At 38.7% G+C, this 13,550-nt stretch overlaps 4 protein-coding genes and 1 non-coding gene across 6 annotated transcripts; 3 read left to right on the top strand and 2 right to left on the bottom strand.

Moving 5' to 3' along the window:
- The first annotated feature begins 274 nt into the window (after positions 1-274).
- Positions 275-2,886, top strand: LOC112182462 (elongation factor 1-alpha). Its single transcript, XM_024320956.2, has 3 exons — positions 275-421; positions 1,060-1,541; positions 1,689-2,886. The coding sequence occupies exons 2-3, from the start codon at positions 1,080-1,082 to the stop codon at positions 2,568-2,570; spliced, it is 1,344 nt and encodes a 447-aa protein (XP_024176724.1). The 5' UTR covers positions 275-421; positions 1,060-1,079; the 3' UTR covers positions 2,571-2,886.
- A 484-nt stretch (positions 2,887-3,370) lies between these two features.
- Positions 3,371-4,528, bottom strand: LOC112170033 (wall-associated receptor kinase 3). Its single transcript, XM_024307182.1, has one exon. The coding sequence runs from the start codon at positions 4,526-4,528 to the stop codon at positions 3,371-3,373; it is 1,158 nt and encodes a 385-aa protein (XP_024162950.1).
- A 1,406-nt stretch (positions 4,529-5,934) lies between these two features.
- On the top strand, positions 5,935-9,619 carry LOC112170024 (cyclic nucleotide-gated ion channel 1). The gene is made up of 8 exons (XM_040512369.1): positions 5,935-6,068; positions 6,167-6,555; positions 6,670-6,731; positions 7,221-7,436; positions 7,611-7,885; positions 8,059-8,170; positions 8,257-8,541; positions 9,053-9,619. The coding sequence occupies exons 1-8, from the start codon at positions 5,986-5,988 to the stop codon at positions 9,512-9,514; spliced, it is 1,884 nt and encodes a 627-aa protein (XP_040368303.1). The 5' UTR covers positions 5,935-5,985; the 3' UTR covers positions 9,515-9,619.
- Positions 9,620-11,104: 1,485 nt separating this feature from the next.
- LOC112195208 lies at positions 11,105-12,999 on the bottom strand. 2 transcript variants are annotated; one of them, XM_040512535.1, is made up of 2 exons: positions 12,846-12,999; positions 11,105-11,970 (listed from the first exon to the last, which is right to left on the bottom strand). In XM_040512535.1, exons 1-2 carry the CDS (start codon positions 12,916-12,918, stop codon positions 11,306-11,308), a joined length of 738 nt encoding a protein of 245 aa, XP_040368469.1. In that variant the 5' UTR covers positions 12,919-12,999; the 3' UTR covers positions 11,105-11,305. The 2 variants fall into 2 exon arrangements, with proteins under 2 accessions (XP_040368469.1, XP_024191348.1); XM_024335580.2 differs by having other exon boundaries at positions 11,105-11,967; positions 12,846-12,997.
- A 65-nt stretch (positions 13,000-13,064) lies between these two features.
- On the top strand, positions 13,065-13,136 carry TRNAP-AGG. Its single transcript has one exon. It is a non-coding gene; the product is annotated as a tRNA-Pro (tRNA).
- Positions 13,137-13,550: the final 414 nt, after the last annotated feature.

The following is a 13,550-nucleotide window of genomic DNA, read 5'->3' as shown; positions in this document are numbered from 1 at the left end:
CAATCCGACGTCGTTTCTATTTCGTGGTGGCCAAGTACCGTCTGACATACTCTGTTTGGCATGAGCGTTTCACGGCACCCGCCTATTTCCTACTTTTCTAGAGTAAAATCCTCTAATTCCTCACGGACCCCTCCAATCCCACGCCCTCTTCAGCGCGTGTATATACCTTCCCCTCAGCAAAACCTCAAACTAACACGCGCGTCGAAGCGAGTGGTGTATTCGAATAACCGCCAAACATATGAACGCAAAGGATACCACCGTCCTAAATTTGCTGACTCCAAGGGCAAAATCGTAAACAGCCAGCAATTCGCTCTCCTATATAAACCCAGCATTTCGCTGGAAAACCCTATATCATCGATTGGCGGTTGTGAATCTCCTGTGCCTCGGCTCTCTCTCTCTAGGGTTTTAGCACTTCCTCCAGGTTCGATTTTCTTTCCCTTTTTATCGATTAGCTTTAGTTGCTTGATGTTGATCATCTAGATTACTCATATTGCGATGTTCGAATTCGATTTCGTTTTGCATCCGTCTTTTTTGGTGTGTGAGAGGACTCTGTTTTTGATTTTGTATTTGGCTCAATTGTAAACCGTGCTGGCTGATTTTGATGTTTTTGTTAGCTTAATTTTGAAATCTGATTTGATTGTCATCTGATGATGATGATGATGGGACTGGTTTTAGCCTGTGTATGTTTTACTGATTCAGCTACTGTGATAGATTTATCAAAATCTCTCGTTTTAGTAGAATTGAAGTTTATTTCAGTGTATGTTATATGGTTGGTGGATCGTTTCTGTTCCGAGTCTAATTTAATCCGATCGATGAGTCTACTGAATCTAGTTTAGTATTTCTGCCAATTCCTGATTTTGTTACACTATTAATGAGAAAAGAAAAGATATCTGGCTCGTTCGTTACTTAGTTTGCCTGCTATGATTGTTTTACAGTGTATTGAAGAACATCCTTTCAGTTATCAGTTTGTGATTATTGAACAAGCTGTGTGTGTGTGTATTGGTTTTGGGAATTTGCAATTGGGTGACTTACCTGCTCTTGTTTATGTTGTTCATACAGGTTCAAGTTGATATTTCGTTATGGGCAAGGAAAAGTTTCATATCAACATTGTGGTTATTGGCCATGTTGACTCTGGGAAGTCGACCACCACCGGTCATTTGATCTACAAGCTTGGGGGTATTGACAAGCGTGTGATTGAGAGGTTCGAGAAGGAGGCTGCTGAGATGAACAAGCGTTCATTCAAGTATGCTTGGGTGCTTGACAAGCTGAAGGCTGAGCGTGAAAGGGGTATTACCATTGACATTGCTCTCTGGAAGTTTGAGACCACCAAGTACTACTGCACTGTCATTGATGCTCCTGGACATCGTGACTTCATCAAGAACATGATTACTGGAACTTCCCAGGCTGATTGTGCTGTCCTCATTATTGACTCTACCACTGGAGGTTTTGAGGCTGGTATCTCTAAGGATGGTCAGACCCGTGAGCATGCTCTCCTTGCTTTCACCCTTGGTGTTAGGCAAATGATTTGTTGCTGCAACAAGGTAAACTTTTGGGTCAATCTGAAGCAGAATCTGTCATTGATGTATTTCTATCGTAATTGAGTATTTATCTAGCATATGTCTTTGGTTCTACTAATGTTGATGGTTGTCTTTGCTTCTACTAATGTTGATGGTATTTCTGTTATACAGATGGATGCTACCAGTCCTAAGTACTCGAAGGCAAGGTATGATGAAATCGTGAAGGAAGTGTCATCCTATCTGAAGAAGATTGGATACAACCCAGACAAAATTGCTTTTGTTCCCATCTCTGGATTTGAGGGTGACAACATGATTGAGAGGTCCACCAACCTCGACTGGTACAAGGGTCCAACCCTTCTTGAGGCCCTTGACATGATCAACGAGCCCAAGAGGCCCTCCGACAAACCCCTCCGACTTCCACTTCAGGATGTCTACAAGATTGGAGGTATTGGAACTGTTCCTGTTGGACGTGTTGAGACTGGTATTATCAAGCCTGGTATGGTTGTGACTTTTGCTCCCACTGGATTGACCACTGAAGTTAAGTCTGTGGAGATGCACCACGAGGCTCTCCAGGAGGCTCTTCCCGGTGACAATGTTGGCTTCAACGTCAAGAACGTTGCAGTCAAGGATCTCAAGCGTGGGTATGTTGCTTCAAACTCCAAGGATGATCCAGCCAAGGAAGCAGCTAACTTCACTGCCCAGGTCATCATTATGAATCACCCTGGCCAGATTGGAAACGGTTATGCTCCTGTGCTTGATTGCCACACCTCTCACATTGCTGTCAAGTTCAATGAGATTTTGACCAAGATTGACAGACGTTCTGGCAAGGAGCTAGAGAAGGAGCCCAAGTTTTTGAAGAATGGTGACGCAGGGTTTGTTAAGATGATTCCCACCAAGCCCATGGTCGTTGAAACTTTCTCTGAGTATCCCCCACTTGGTCGTTTTGCTGTGAGGGACATGCGCCAGACGGTTGCTGTGGGAGTCATCAAGGCTGTGGAGAAGAAGGATCCCAGCGGAGCCAAGGTTACCAAGTCTGCAGCCAAGAAGAAGTGAATTGTGCGCTTTGCAGGTGCAAGTGAAGGCCATCTTCAGTGTGGTTATAATAAAGCATGGGTGGTTGCTACTAGTATTTTCAGTTGGTCTTTAGTTGTCGTCTTTGTCAGTCATAGCCTCAAGTTTCCTCCGTCTTCGTGTGGCTGTTCACAGAATTGGGTGCTCGATAGGCGGTGGCGAGCTTGCTTGTGTTTTCTCTAGTTCTGTTCTGTTGTCCTAGCTATGTTCTGTGACTATTTTCTTAAGCAGCTTTCACATGCTGCCTGGATATTGTTTACTTCTATATAATATATAATATGGACTTAATATTGTGTCAGATTTTATGCGTGCTCTTTTTTCAACAGCAATGTTTGCCGCTGATATGATGTTTGCATGTAAAAACAAAGTCAAAACAGGGGTTTTATATGGGACTCATTTTGAATGCTAGTGCAAATCAGTTTCTTTTCCCAAAAATACTACCTGACTACTTAACCTTAAGGAGGTTCTAACTTCTGTCTCTCTTCGGTGTGCTTCATCCCCAAACAAATGCAAGTAAATTCGAAAGACCTAGAGCTCACCGGTAGGGTTGAACATCAACAGCGTTGAGCAAACGGGGAGAAAGATGACGTGCCGTCACTCTTGGTGTTAATTAGATATGCTGCTGCAACAAGGTATGCTATAAAGTCAAGTTTTTTGTTTACATGCTCTTGGTCTAGAGGAACAAAGCTTGGAGAGTTTCCTATACAGTATAGAACCAGAGCTGAAAGCAAAGCATTATTTATACAAGTGTTGATTAAAAGTAGCAGAACATGTATATAAATTCAGGTCAAATAATAATCTACTTCTTGCAACCTGCGATATCCAATTTCTTCTGCATTTGTTCTAATAATGCTAGAGCCATCATCAAAGCCTTCACCTCTAACATCAACAACGTAAGCGTCTGAAGGTGGTGTAACAAAGTGCTCAGTCCTTTCGGGAGACTCAGAGAAACTAAGCATGCCCTCTGGATGCTTGGCCATAATTCGCAATGCCTCAAGTTCCATGGCTACTTCTTTCATGGAAGGTCTTTCCTCCCCTCTTTCCCTTATGCATCTATATGCCAAATCTGCCACTTTTTCCACCATTTCTATGTCTCCCACAAGAATTTCTTCATCCAGAATTTCATGCAAGTCCCCGATGTCGCCCTCAATTGCCCTAGCAAAGACATGTGCCAAGCTTCTTTCTGCCTCAGGCCTATGGGGAGAAGCTGCCCTCCTGCTTGTTATTAGCTCCGCTAGGACAACTCCAAAGCTGTACACGTCGCTTTTTCCTGTTAATGTGTTTGAATGAAGACATTCCGGGTCTAAGTATCCGAGTGTCCTTTGCATTTTAATGCGCCCCCGGAGCGGTGAAAATCCGGAGTCTGTCAGTTTTACCATGTATTTATCATCTAATAGTATGTTCATTGTCTTCACGTTTTTGTGTATGATTATGGGCTTGGAAGTGGAGGAGTGCAAGTATGCCAGTGCAGCTGCGATTTCTGCAGCTATTTTCATTCGCAGTTGCAATGAAAATGGTGATGACTCTCTCCCATATGTGTGGTTATAAAGAGTGCCAATATTGGAGAAGTACTCGTAAACCAGTAAAGGCTTGCGTGTCTGTAAACAACAGCCTAAGAGCCTCACTACGTTTCTGTGGTTGATCTGAGAAAGAGCAATCACCTCATTAACAATTCTTGCAGCATTAACTACTTTCAACTTCTTTATGGCAACCACTGTTTTATCTGGTAGTATTCCTCGGTAAACTGATCCAAGAACTCCTTGACCAATTTTCTTATGGGGATCGAAATTATTTGTTGCCTTCTGAAGTTCATTGAAAGCAAAGATTTTCATTCTTCTCTCAGCATATGCCTCATGATTGGCCAATTGATGTTGTAACAATATGCCCTCTTTGTGACTAAAGTACTTCTGCTTGAGTTTGCTGCCCTTCATTCTTTTCATCTTTTCACGACGTATCAACCAAATTCCAAATAGCAGAGCAAAGATGCCAAAAAAGATAGCTGCACACACATGAAAAATTACAACCAATTACATCTGTTTAATTTTTTTTATGCAAATTCTAAATGTCCATGTTAAAAACAGTTAAACGACGGAAACAAAATGTTTAAACTGTTCAGGGGATCTCCATTTGTTTGCGCACATTCTCGTAATAATCAAAATGGTCCCTCTTCAAGGATCATATTTTTCAAAGTCAGCTCTCTCGGAACGAATTGGCCATCCAAATGCGCAAAAAAAAGTGTTTAGAACAAAGTGAAATGAGAATTACAGTGGGAATCAAAACTAAACGATTTCCGATTTGGAAGATCATCCTTGAATCATTCATCTAAAAGAAAATGGTTCGAAATATAGAAATAAGGTTGCATGAACATGCAATTCTCCAATATAAACAAGAAAATAAATTCCTTGTTGAAAGGAACCTAGCTCCTTGTTTACTTGGTTATCTAAAAATGATACATGTACAGAGTACATGATATCTAAATAACTACTAGCAGTGCATACCTAATGTAAGTTTCTGGACAGCTTCGCTCTCCATGCCTTCGATTCTGCACCTCTTGGAGCCTAAATAAGTGTAATTTTACAGTGTTCCTGTACTGTTGGAGCCTTGCAATCAAAGGAAATGAAACTTAGAAGCCAAACGTAGAAATTTCAAATGCAAAGTGTATGAAGAATATTACTCATACTACTAAATAAATCAGCACAGCTACAACCAGCTGCATAAGTACTTAAGCCCCAGAGTTGATTAGTTTACCTTCTAAACAGCAGAAAACTGAGGAAAAGACTTGAAGATCTTATAACTCCTTGACGATTAACAATTGGTACTGATTTTTGTTTGATCTGTCATGGCTGGTGGAATTTGTTCATGAACTGAGATTAATACTACTCCAAATAAAGTCAACGATCGAAAATGCAATAAATGTGGAATCTGGATATTAAACGCCAAAAAGCTTGAGGCTACAGCTCATCTGCTCAACTATCTATAATTTAGTCATCTTCTTAATTGTCATATTTGGTTTAAAGATTCAGTGCACTGACGTGAATTAAGTTCCTCTGAGTTTGGGAGAGGGGTTGGTGGAAAAATTGGGTTCAGACGTCCGACTCCAATAGTCAAAAAGACTGATTCAAGAGTTTCAAAAAAAGAAAAGAAAAAAAAAAAGACTGATTCAAGCAGATATGACTTGTTCATTGGTTAATGCATTTGCTGATTGATTTATTCACATTTTTTATGACAACTTGATAAATATAATTATCAACTTGATTTTTCTTTGAAGTTGGAAATCATTCATTAATTTGTCTCAGTTTTGTTGGAAAGGGACGCGCATGCTGCACCTTCATTTGCAAAGTAGAATGCTATAGCTTAGCCAGATTCAGTTTCAGCAGGGAAAACAAATACTTTGATTATGGCAGCTAATCTCGAAATAACTTTGGATGTTCTTGACAACTCGGAACAGCAGCAACAAGCTCATGAACCACTAGCTGCAATGTTAGCTTCTTTAACTTGACAAAATTTTCTTCTGTTCTTATTCCATCTTCTTCTTCTTTTTTCATCAATTAATGTCTGTACGTATTGTTGTCATCCAGTAATCAAGAATCAGATTATTCACAGAGTATACTGCTACCTCTGCAAGATTATATTACTCCCAATACTACAAGGTCAACAAAACCGAAATTTGTTGTTCTTGTATGGCTAACCATGAAAACAATATTTGTCAAGCTAGGGGTAATTAGGGAACTTGTGCGTTTGCTCTTTCACTGGATCTCTAGTCATTGGAAAATAATATTTGTCATTTCATGTGTGCTTGCTGTTTTAATGGATCCTTTGTTCCTCTACACTCCTATCATGAACCATGATCTCAACCATGAAATCAAGTGCTTAGGGATCGACAAGAAATTGTATAACGTAGCTACTGGTTTACGATCGGTCACAGATCTCTCTTACTTGGTGGACATTTTTGCTCAAGTTTATACATGTGAGATAACTCTGAACTATTAACATTTCAATTTACAGAAACTAGTACTTTGAAAGTTTTAAGTCTTAAGTTCTTCACTTCTTATGGAACTCTTGTTCTTCTTGGCAACAATAGATGAGACGATTTCGCGATTATACATACTAATTGACATTTTAGCTGTTCTCCCACTTCCACAGGTAAGAGAAGGTTGATAACTTGATATCATTAATGTGTTTAGATATATGCAATAACAGAAGGTTGATCCCCACCAACTCAAACTAAAGAAATGTTTCATTTCCTTTTCTCAACCCTTAACTAAACATTTAGTTTGGATATCCAAAGTTTAAATAAATATTTATCAATTTTCCCTATGTTCTATCTACTAGATCCATCAGCTATTATCATGATGTGTCCATTGGAATGAAGGAATGAGTACGAAAAGGTTAGGATGAGAGGACTAGAGTGAATATGGGTGAAATTGGCCCGGTGAAGCCATTTAATTAGTAGCAACCCAAAAAGATGAAATTCCCTTCAACGTAATAGAAGAGTTAAAAAAAAAAATATTGAAAGATGCAACTCAAACTAAAGAAATGTTTATTCAAGTACTATATATATAAAAAATCGGCCAAATTTTTTTAACGATATTAATTAATTTTCATCTTTTGTTTTCTTTTTGTTGTGTCCAGATCGTAGTTCTCGTATTCTTTACAAAAGCAAGGGACTGGATATCTTTAAATTTAATTAGGAAGATCGTGATGAATTGTTTGGTTCTGCTGCAATATATTCCACGAATTCTTCGTATCCACTTCTTATGCAAGGAACTTAAAGAAACTCTTCATGGAGAAGTTGGACTATGGGTTAAAGGTGTATTCAACTTCCTCCTATACCTTCTTTCCAGTCATGTAAGTCTCAAATATATAGTTTATGTAAATGCTTAGGAGCTCAAGTATTTGTTTTGTTGGATTTCTTGGTGAATTTCAAGAGCAAGCGCATGCATATATACCATCAAAACCTTGAATTGTATGGCGCATGACTGTTAGTTAATCCAATTTACTGGCTTATTATTGACTCCTTAGGTACTTGGAGCTTTGTGGTACTTTTATGGCATTCAAAAGATGACTACTTGCTGGCAATATTCATGTCAAGAAAATAGATGTGAACCTTTGGTGTTTGATTGTGACTATGAATTTAGAGATTCCACACTGCTAAAATGGTGCCCTATAAAGCCACCAAATGCAACGATATTTGATTTTGGTATATTTATTGGAGTACTTCAGTCTGATATATCAGGGTCAAAGAATTTTGTAAAAAAATTCTTGAACTGTTTTTCATGGGGCGTGCGAAATTTGAGGTTTGTACATTTGAAACCTTCATATCTATAATTTATACAAAGTAGAAGAAAAGAAAACTGCGTACAGAAATTAGGGAAATGGTTGTATATATTTTCTTCCTTTAAAATTTGAACACAGTTGATTTTTAAATTCATAGTTGTATGTAATATATTCCTTGATTTCATTTTTGCAGTTCTCTTGGTTCAAACCTCGAGGCTAGTAGCGATACAGGGGAAAATCTCTTTACGGCTGCTATTTCTGTAATTGGCTTGTTACTATTTTTATATCTCATTGGGAATTTGCAGGTTGGTGCAGGGTCTTTTAAGCTTAATTAAAGTTAGCTTCTCAATTTTTTATGATCAACTGAACCTAGCTACTCGTTGCGGAACAGTCATATATGCAGTCGAACAGTGCAAGAAGAGAGGCGCATGACCACAAGATTAGAATTGAAAGAAAGTTGGAAGAGAAAGGTCCAGAGATAGAATCATGGTTATCAGTAAGTTCCCCCTTCATCCCTGTAAGTTCTAAAGATAACGTAAAGTCACAGATCATGAGAAAGGTAAAACAAGAACTTGAAGGCAATAGGGATATTGATGGGGAGGATATCCTCTCTATTCTTCCCTTGGAACTTCGAAGCTATATCCAAAGTTATACGACGGTGGGAAAGTTAAAGACAGTAAGTTCCTCATCTTTCTGTCAGTAACACCAAACACATGCATTTCCAATCAATTGATGATTAGCTTAATTAGTTGGTACTCATACCTAGTCATGATGATATGGGGTAAAACTATGGTATGTTAACATTTCTCATACATCAACTATTTTTACCACTTTAAGGACTCATGTTACCACTTTGAGGACTAATATTACTATTTTGAGGACTCATATGGTAAACTAAGAAAATTTACCACTTTAAGGACTTATGTTACCACTTTGAGAACTAATATTACTATTTTGATGACTCATGTGGTAACTAAGAAAATTTACCACTTTAAGGACTCATGTTACCACTTTGAGGACTAATATTACTATTTTGATGACTCATTTTACCACTTTTAAGACAATTGTATGCATGTCATACGTTAACACATTGTAGAATTTTCCGATGATATGATGCATGTTAATTAGTATTAGTTAGATATCTATATTTTCTCATCATAATGTTTAACTAAGTGTATCCAACCTAGGTGCCAAAGCTTCAAAATATGGATGAAATGGTGCTACAAGAAATGTGTAAGCATCTTAAGCCCATGAGCTATAGTGCAAACAGCTATATAATTCGAGAGAAGGAACCGCTTGACATTATGTTGTTGATCATGGACGGAGCTGTAAAGGTTGAAAGTAGCATTAATGAGTTTGCATCGACCATGTGTGAAAGAGGAGACCTTTGTGGAGAAGAACTTGTAGATTGGGCATCAGATCCTTTGTTTCCTACAATATTACCCTTTTCCACCATTACTGTCCAGGCCATGAATAATGTTGAAGCCCGCGTTCTCACGGCAAGTGACTTGAATACTGTAGTCTCCTTATTCTGGCAGCACTTCAGCGAGGGCGTGTTCGCCCCTCCACCAGACCTTGTTAGATTTAATCGACTAGGCCTTGGTAATTTGCCTCAACTCATATCTGCACTACATCTTGAAAGTGTGTGACAGCTATGGAGGTTGTATGGTTTGTATTGTAGCCTAAGTTCACCTAATGTACTGGCACTGGTACGTAAGGCATACGTTTGTGTAGTAACAGAACTTTATTCAAACTAGTGATTTGTGAATGCGAGTACTTCTAAGCAGCATCACTACATGTATAACTAATAATAAGGACCTAAACACAGAGAACCACTACAACCACTCCACAAGTACTGTCGCCGAATGGCGTAACTTTGTTCATTATTTATTATTTGGGTTTGGTACTTGGTATCAGTGTGAAACATTATTCAGTAAAGTAACGAGGTCAAATTCAAACACTTGAGGAACAAGCAGTTGGAGAGGCTCCTAATACAACAGTAGAGAACTAGAACTGAAAGCAAAACATTAATTATAGAAATGCTAAGATCATATCATATCGTATAAAATCTTCACCTCTAACATAAACAACTTTGAGCCTCTGAAACTGTCCCAAGGTTGTCAGTCTTTCCCTTTGATTCTCAATGCCTCGAGTTCCATAGCAATTCTTTCATGGAAGACGTACCTTTAGAATTCATGATCTTGTGGCCTTATACATCTATATGCCAAATACGCCACTCTTTCCACCATCTCTGTGTTTTCTTGCAAGCCGAGGATCTTATGATCAAGAATTTGATGCAAGTCACCGTTGTCCATTGCATCAGCAAAGTCCCATACCAAGTATCTCTTTTTTAAATACCTCTCATTAAAAGTTGCGCTTCTGCTCGTTAGTAATTCCACAAAGACAACTCCGAAGCTGAACACGTGACAGTGTCACCATGTAAGTGATGTAATTATCATCTAAAAGTATATTCGTCCCCTTTAAATGTCGGTGTATGATTTTTGGCTTAATAGTGGAGTGTAAGAGCGTCTCCAACAGTAAAAGCTATTTTTTTAGCTAAATCATCTAAAAGTTAAATTTAGGTAGTAAATTTCTAGCTTTTCCTCCAGCAGTGTTAGCTAAACGAAAAAAATTGAACGTGGAGTGTTAAGCTTTTTGCTATTTTCTCTCTCCTCCCTAGCTAAATTTAGCTAGAGATTTTAGCAAAAGCCAAATTTGACTTTCATATAGCTATTCTGCTGGAGTGGTAAACTATTTCAAATTAACCAAATTTATAACTTTTTGTTGAAATAGCTAGTCTGTTGGAGATGCCCTAAGTATGCCAGTACGTGCAGTTGCGGATTCGACGGCTATCTTCATTCGCAGTTCCCATGAAAATGGTGAGGACCCCTTTCTCTGAATGTGCTCAGTTGCACTGTTGGGGAAGTACTCGTAAACCAGTGAAGGGTATTCTGTCAATAAACAACACCCTAATAGCTTCACCACATTTTTGCGGTTGATCAGAGAGAGGGCACTCGCGTCATGCATAGATATGTTAGCATAAACTTCCCACTTCTTTATGGCAGATATTGTTTTACATGCTAGTATTCCTACGTAAACTGGTCCATAGGCTCCTGTACCAATTTTTTGTTTCATATTCATTTTTTGTTCTATACTTGGGATGAGATCGATAATATGTAAACAGCTAGACCACATACGTACCAAATGAAATGTTTAGGAAGATGGTCTGAAAGACAAAATAGGAGTGTGAAAACCACAGTAACCATGTTATCCATGTAAATAACTTGAATACTAATTATTTCTGTATCCAAAAACCCGAAAACAGGGGTCTCCTAAATCAAAAAACAGATAGAAGCCACAAAAGCTCATTGCCAAACATGATTTCTATAACACAATTCACCCACCAAGAGGAGAATTTCTGGGAACTTCACATCAAATGATCACAAGTTCTTAAAAGCAGACTCACGAGTTGGTCCTTTCTGCGGGGTCAGCTTTGCTAACAAAGCCTTATTCTGACAATGATCAGCATCGACGAAGTAAAACTGTCCATTGGCCTTGAAAGTCACAAACGGCCTTTGGGTTTCTGGTGGCCGGATATCGGCGAACTTAATTGTCCTTGGTATGTAAGTTGCTAGCCATGACAACATTTCGACCTCAAAACTGTCTGAACCAGGCTTCCACTTGAGCTTGTGAATGTATGGGGTCACAAACCAGTGAAGGGCAGCTGTGGTAGAAGCACTTAAGAATATCACTGAAGATGCCACCGCACCCTTTAAGATAACATTCATATCAGGTGATGTCATAAAGGTTATCACAGGGCCTAAAGATACAGAAAGGCAGCAGGTTGAAAGCGAGAGAAGTTTCACTTTCTTGATAGTAGATGAGATCGGACCATAGTATACAATCCCAGAATCTTTTTCATCTTTCCCAGTTTCAACACCTCTACGTGGTCCAATGCTGATTTTGCCATCATCTTCTCTTGTTGCAGCTTGAGACACCCACCTCTTCTGGAAAGCATTGATCCCAACACCAGAGTTGAAACTAGGTTTCTTGTTCAGGCCACGACCACGTGCCCATGCTCCAGACTTACAAGGTTGATAACCTGCTGCAAAAAGATTTCAATACCAATAATAGTGACAAAGGGGCAACTGGTAGATAAATTGGAACTCTGGATAGCAGTATAATTTAGAGATTGAAATCATAGAATGAGTGATTGAGAAAGAGAGCAGGATTTATAGGTAACCAAATTACAGAGTGTAAACAACTCAAGAAATGAACTTTAACTGCTTCTATAATGACCAATGAACACAGTATCCTATTGAAACTGTGAAATGTTACTCAGACATCAAAAGCAATGAATGCACATAGTTTTTATCTTTGTGGGTACTTTCCGGATCGGTTGACCTTAAGTTTCATTCAAAAGAGAAAAGAGTATCCTAATGACACTGGTTATAGCATGACATAGCTAGAGCTTCATCCTCCGTCCTGCAGACTCAAGAAACCATATTTAAGACACTGTACCAGCAGCAATACGCTCAAATATAGCAATATGAAGTGAATAGCAATGCCTGATTCTAGCCCAAGGGAATGTTACAATTTCCATAACAGTCTGTTCTGCACAAAAGTCCAACAAGAACACTTTGATTCTGCAAAAAGGGTTTCATATTGACAGCAAAGAACTATGCTTTCCACCACCATATACTCACAACAGCCTGAAAGAGAGAGAAAGGCACATCCTTTTTGCTTTGCCTAAAGCCAAATCTCAAACATGCGCAATTATCACTAAAACCAGAAGATCCAGAAAATGGTCTCTACCCATTAAAAAATGAGATTGATTGTTGTGAATGGTCAATTGGGTAATGGATTCATTGTGGGTCTTGGTCCAATTCCTTAATTTGAGAAAGAAAAATGCAAATGAAAGACAGAGATCTTAAACCCTAATAGATAACAGCAAAGGAAATTATGGAGAAGAAGAAGAACCTGCAAGGACATTTGATGTCGCGAGGTTTTTAGAGTGTGATCGGATCAAGTGAAGGAGAGCAGTCCTCGCCATCTCTTTTGCCTCTTCAACTCTGATTCTGAGCTACACGCTACACAGTCCTCCAGTTTTCACTTTTCAGGGTTTAACATTCCCTCTGGCCCTAAAATAGGAACTAAATAATGTTCATATATGTTTAAGTCAGACAATTGGACAATAACGGGCATTTGGTCTAGTGGTATGATTCTCGCTTAGGGTGCGAGAGGTCCCGAGTTCAATTCTCGGAATGCCCCTTTCCTTTTTTCTCTTTTAATTGCTTACTTTGAGGGCCCCCGCTTTTTCTTAATTTATTTTCCTCTTTCTGGAGTTCTAGATTCACCATAGAAATCTCTTAATCAATTTTTTCAGTCTCGTTTGGATATCCAGAAGCTTGAGAACCAAGCAACCCGGTAAACAACCTTGCTCATCCATACATACCCTACTCTGCAAGCCAAAACTAACACCATCACCATCAATCTCTCTCTACACTCTACTAATAACCCATTTCATTTATCACTGCAATTGATTGTAGCGAGCGGAAACAATTAAATACAACTACTTTTTTTTTAGTTTATTTTGAGTATCATAAAGTATTTAAATTATTAGTTAAGATTTTATATCGACGAAATATTTGATTTTTGATTCACATGAGCAACTCTTCTCTCTTT

Source organism: Rosa chinensis, chromosome 1 (assembly GCF_002994745.2).
Source record: "Rosa chinensis cultivar Old Blush chromosome 1, RchiOBHm-V2, whole genome shotgun sequence".
In the NCBI taxonomy this organism is placed as follows: domain Eukaryota; kingdom Viridiplantae; phylum Streptophyta; class Magnoliopsida; order Rosales; family Rosaceae; genus Rosa; species Rosa chinensis.
This window is presented reverse-complemented; position numbering and strand designations above follow the sequence as displayed.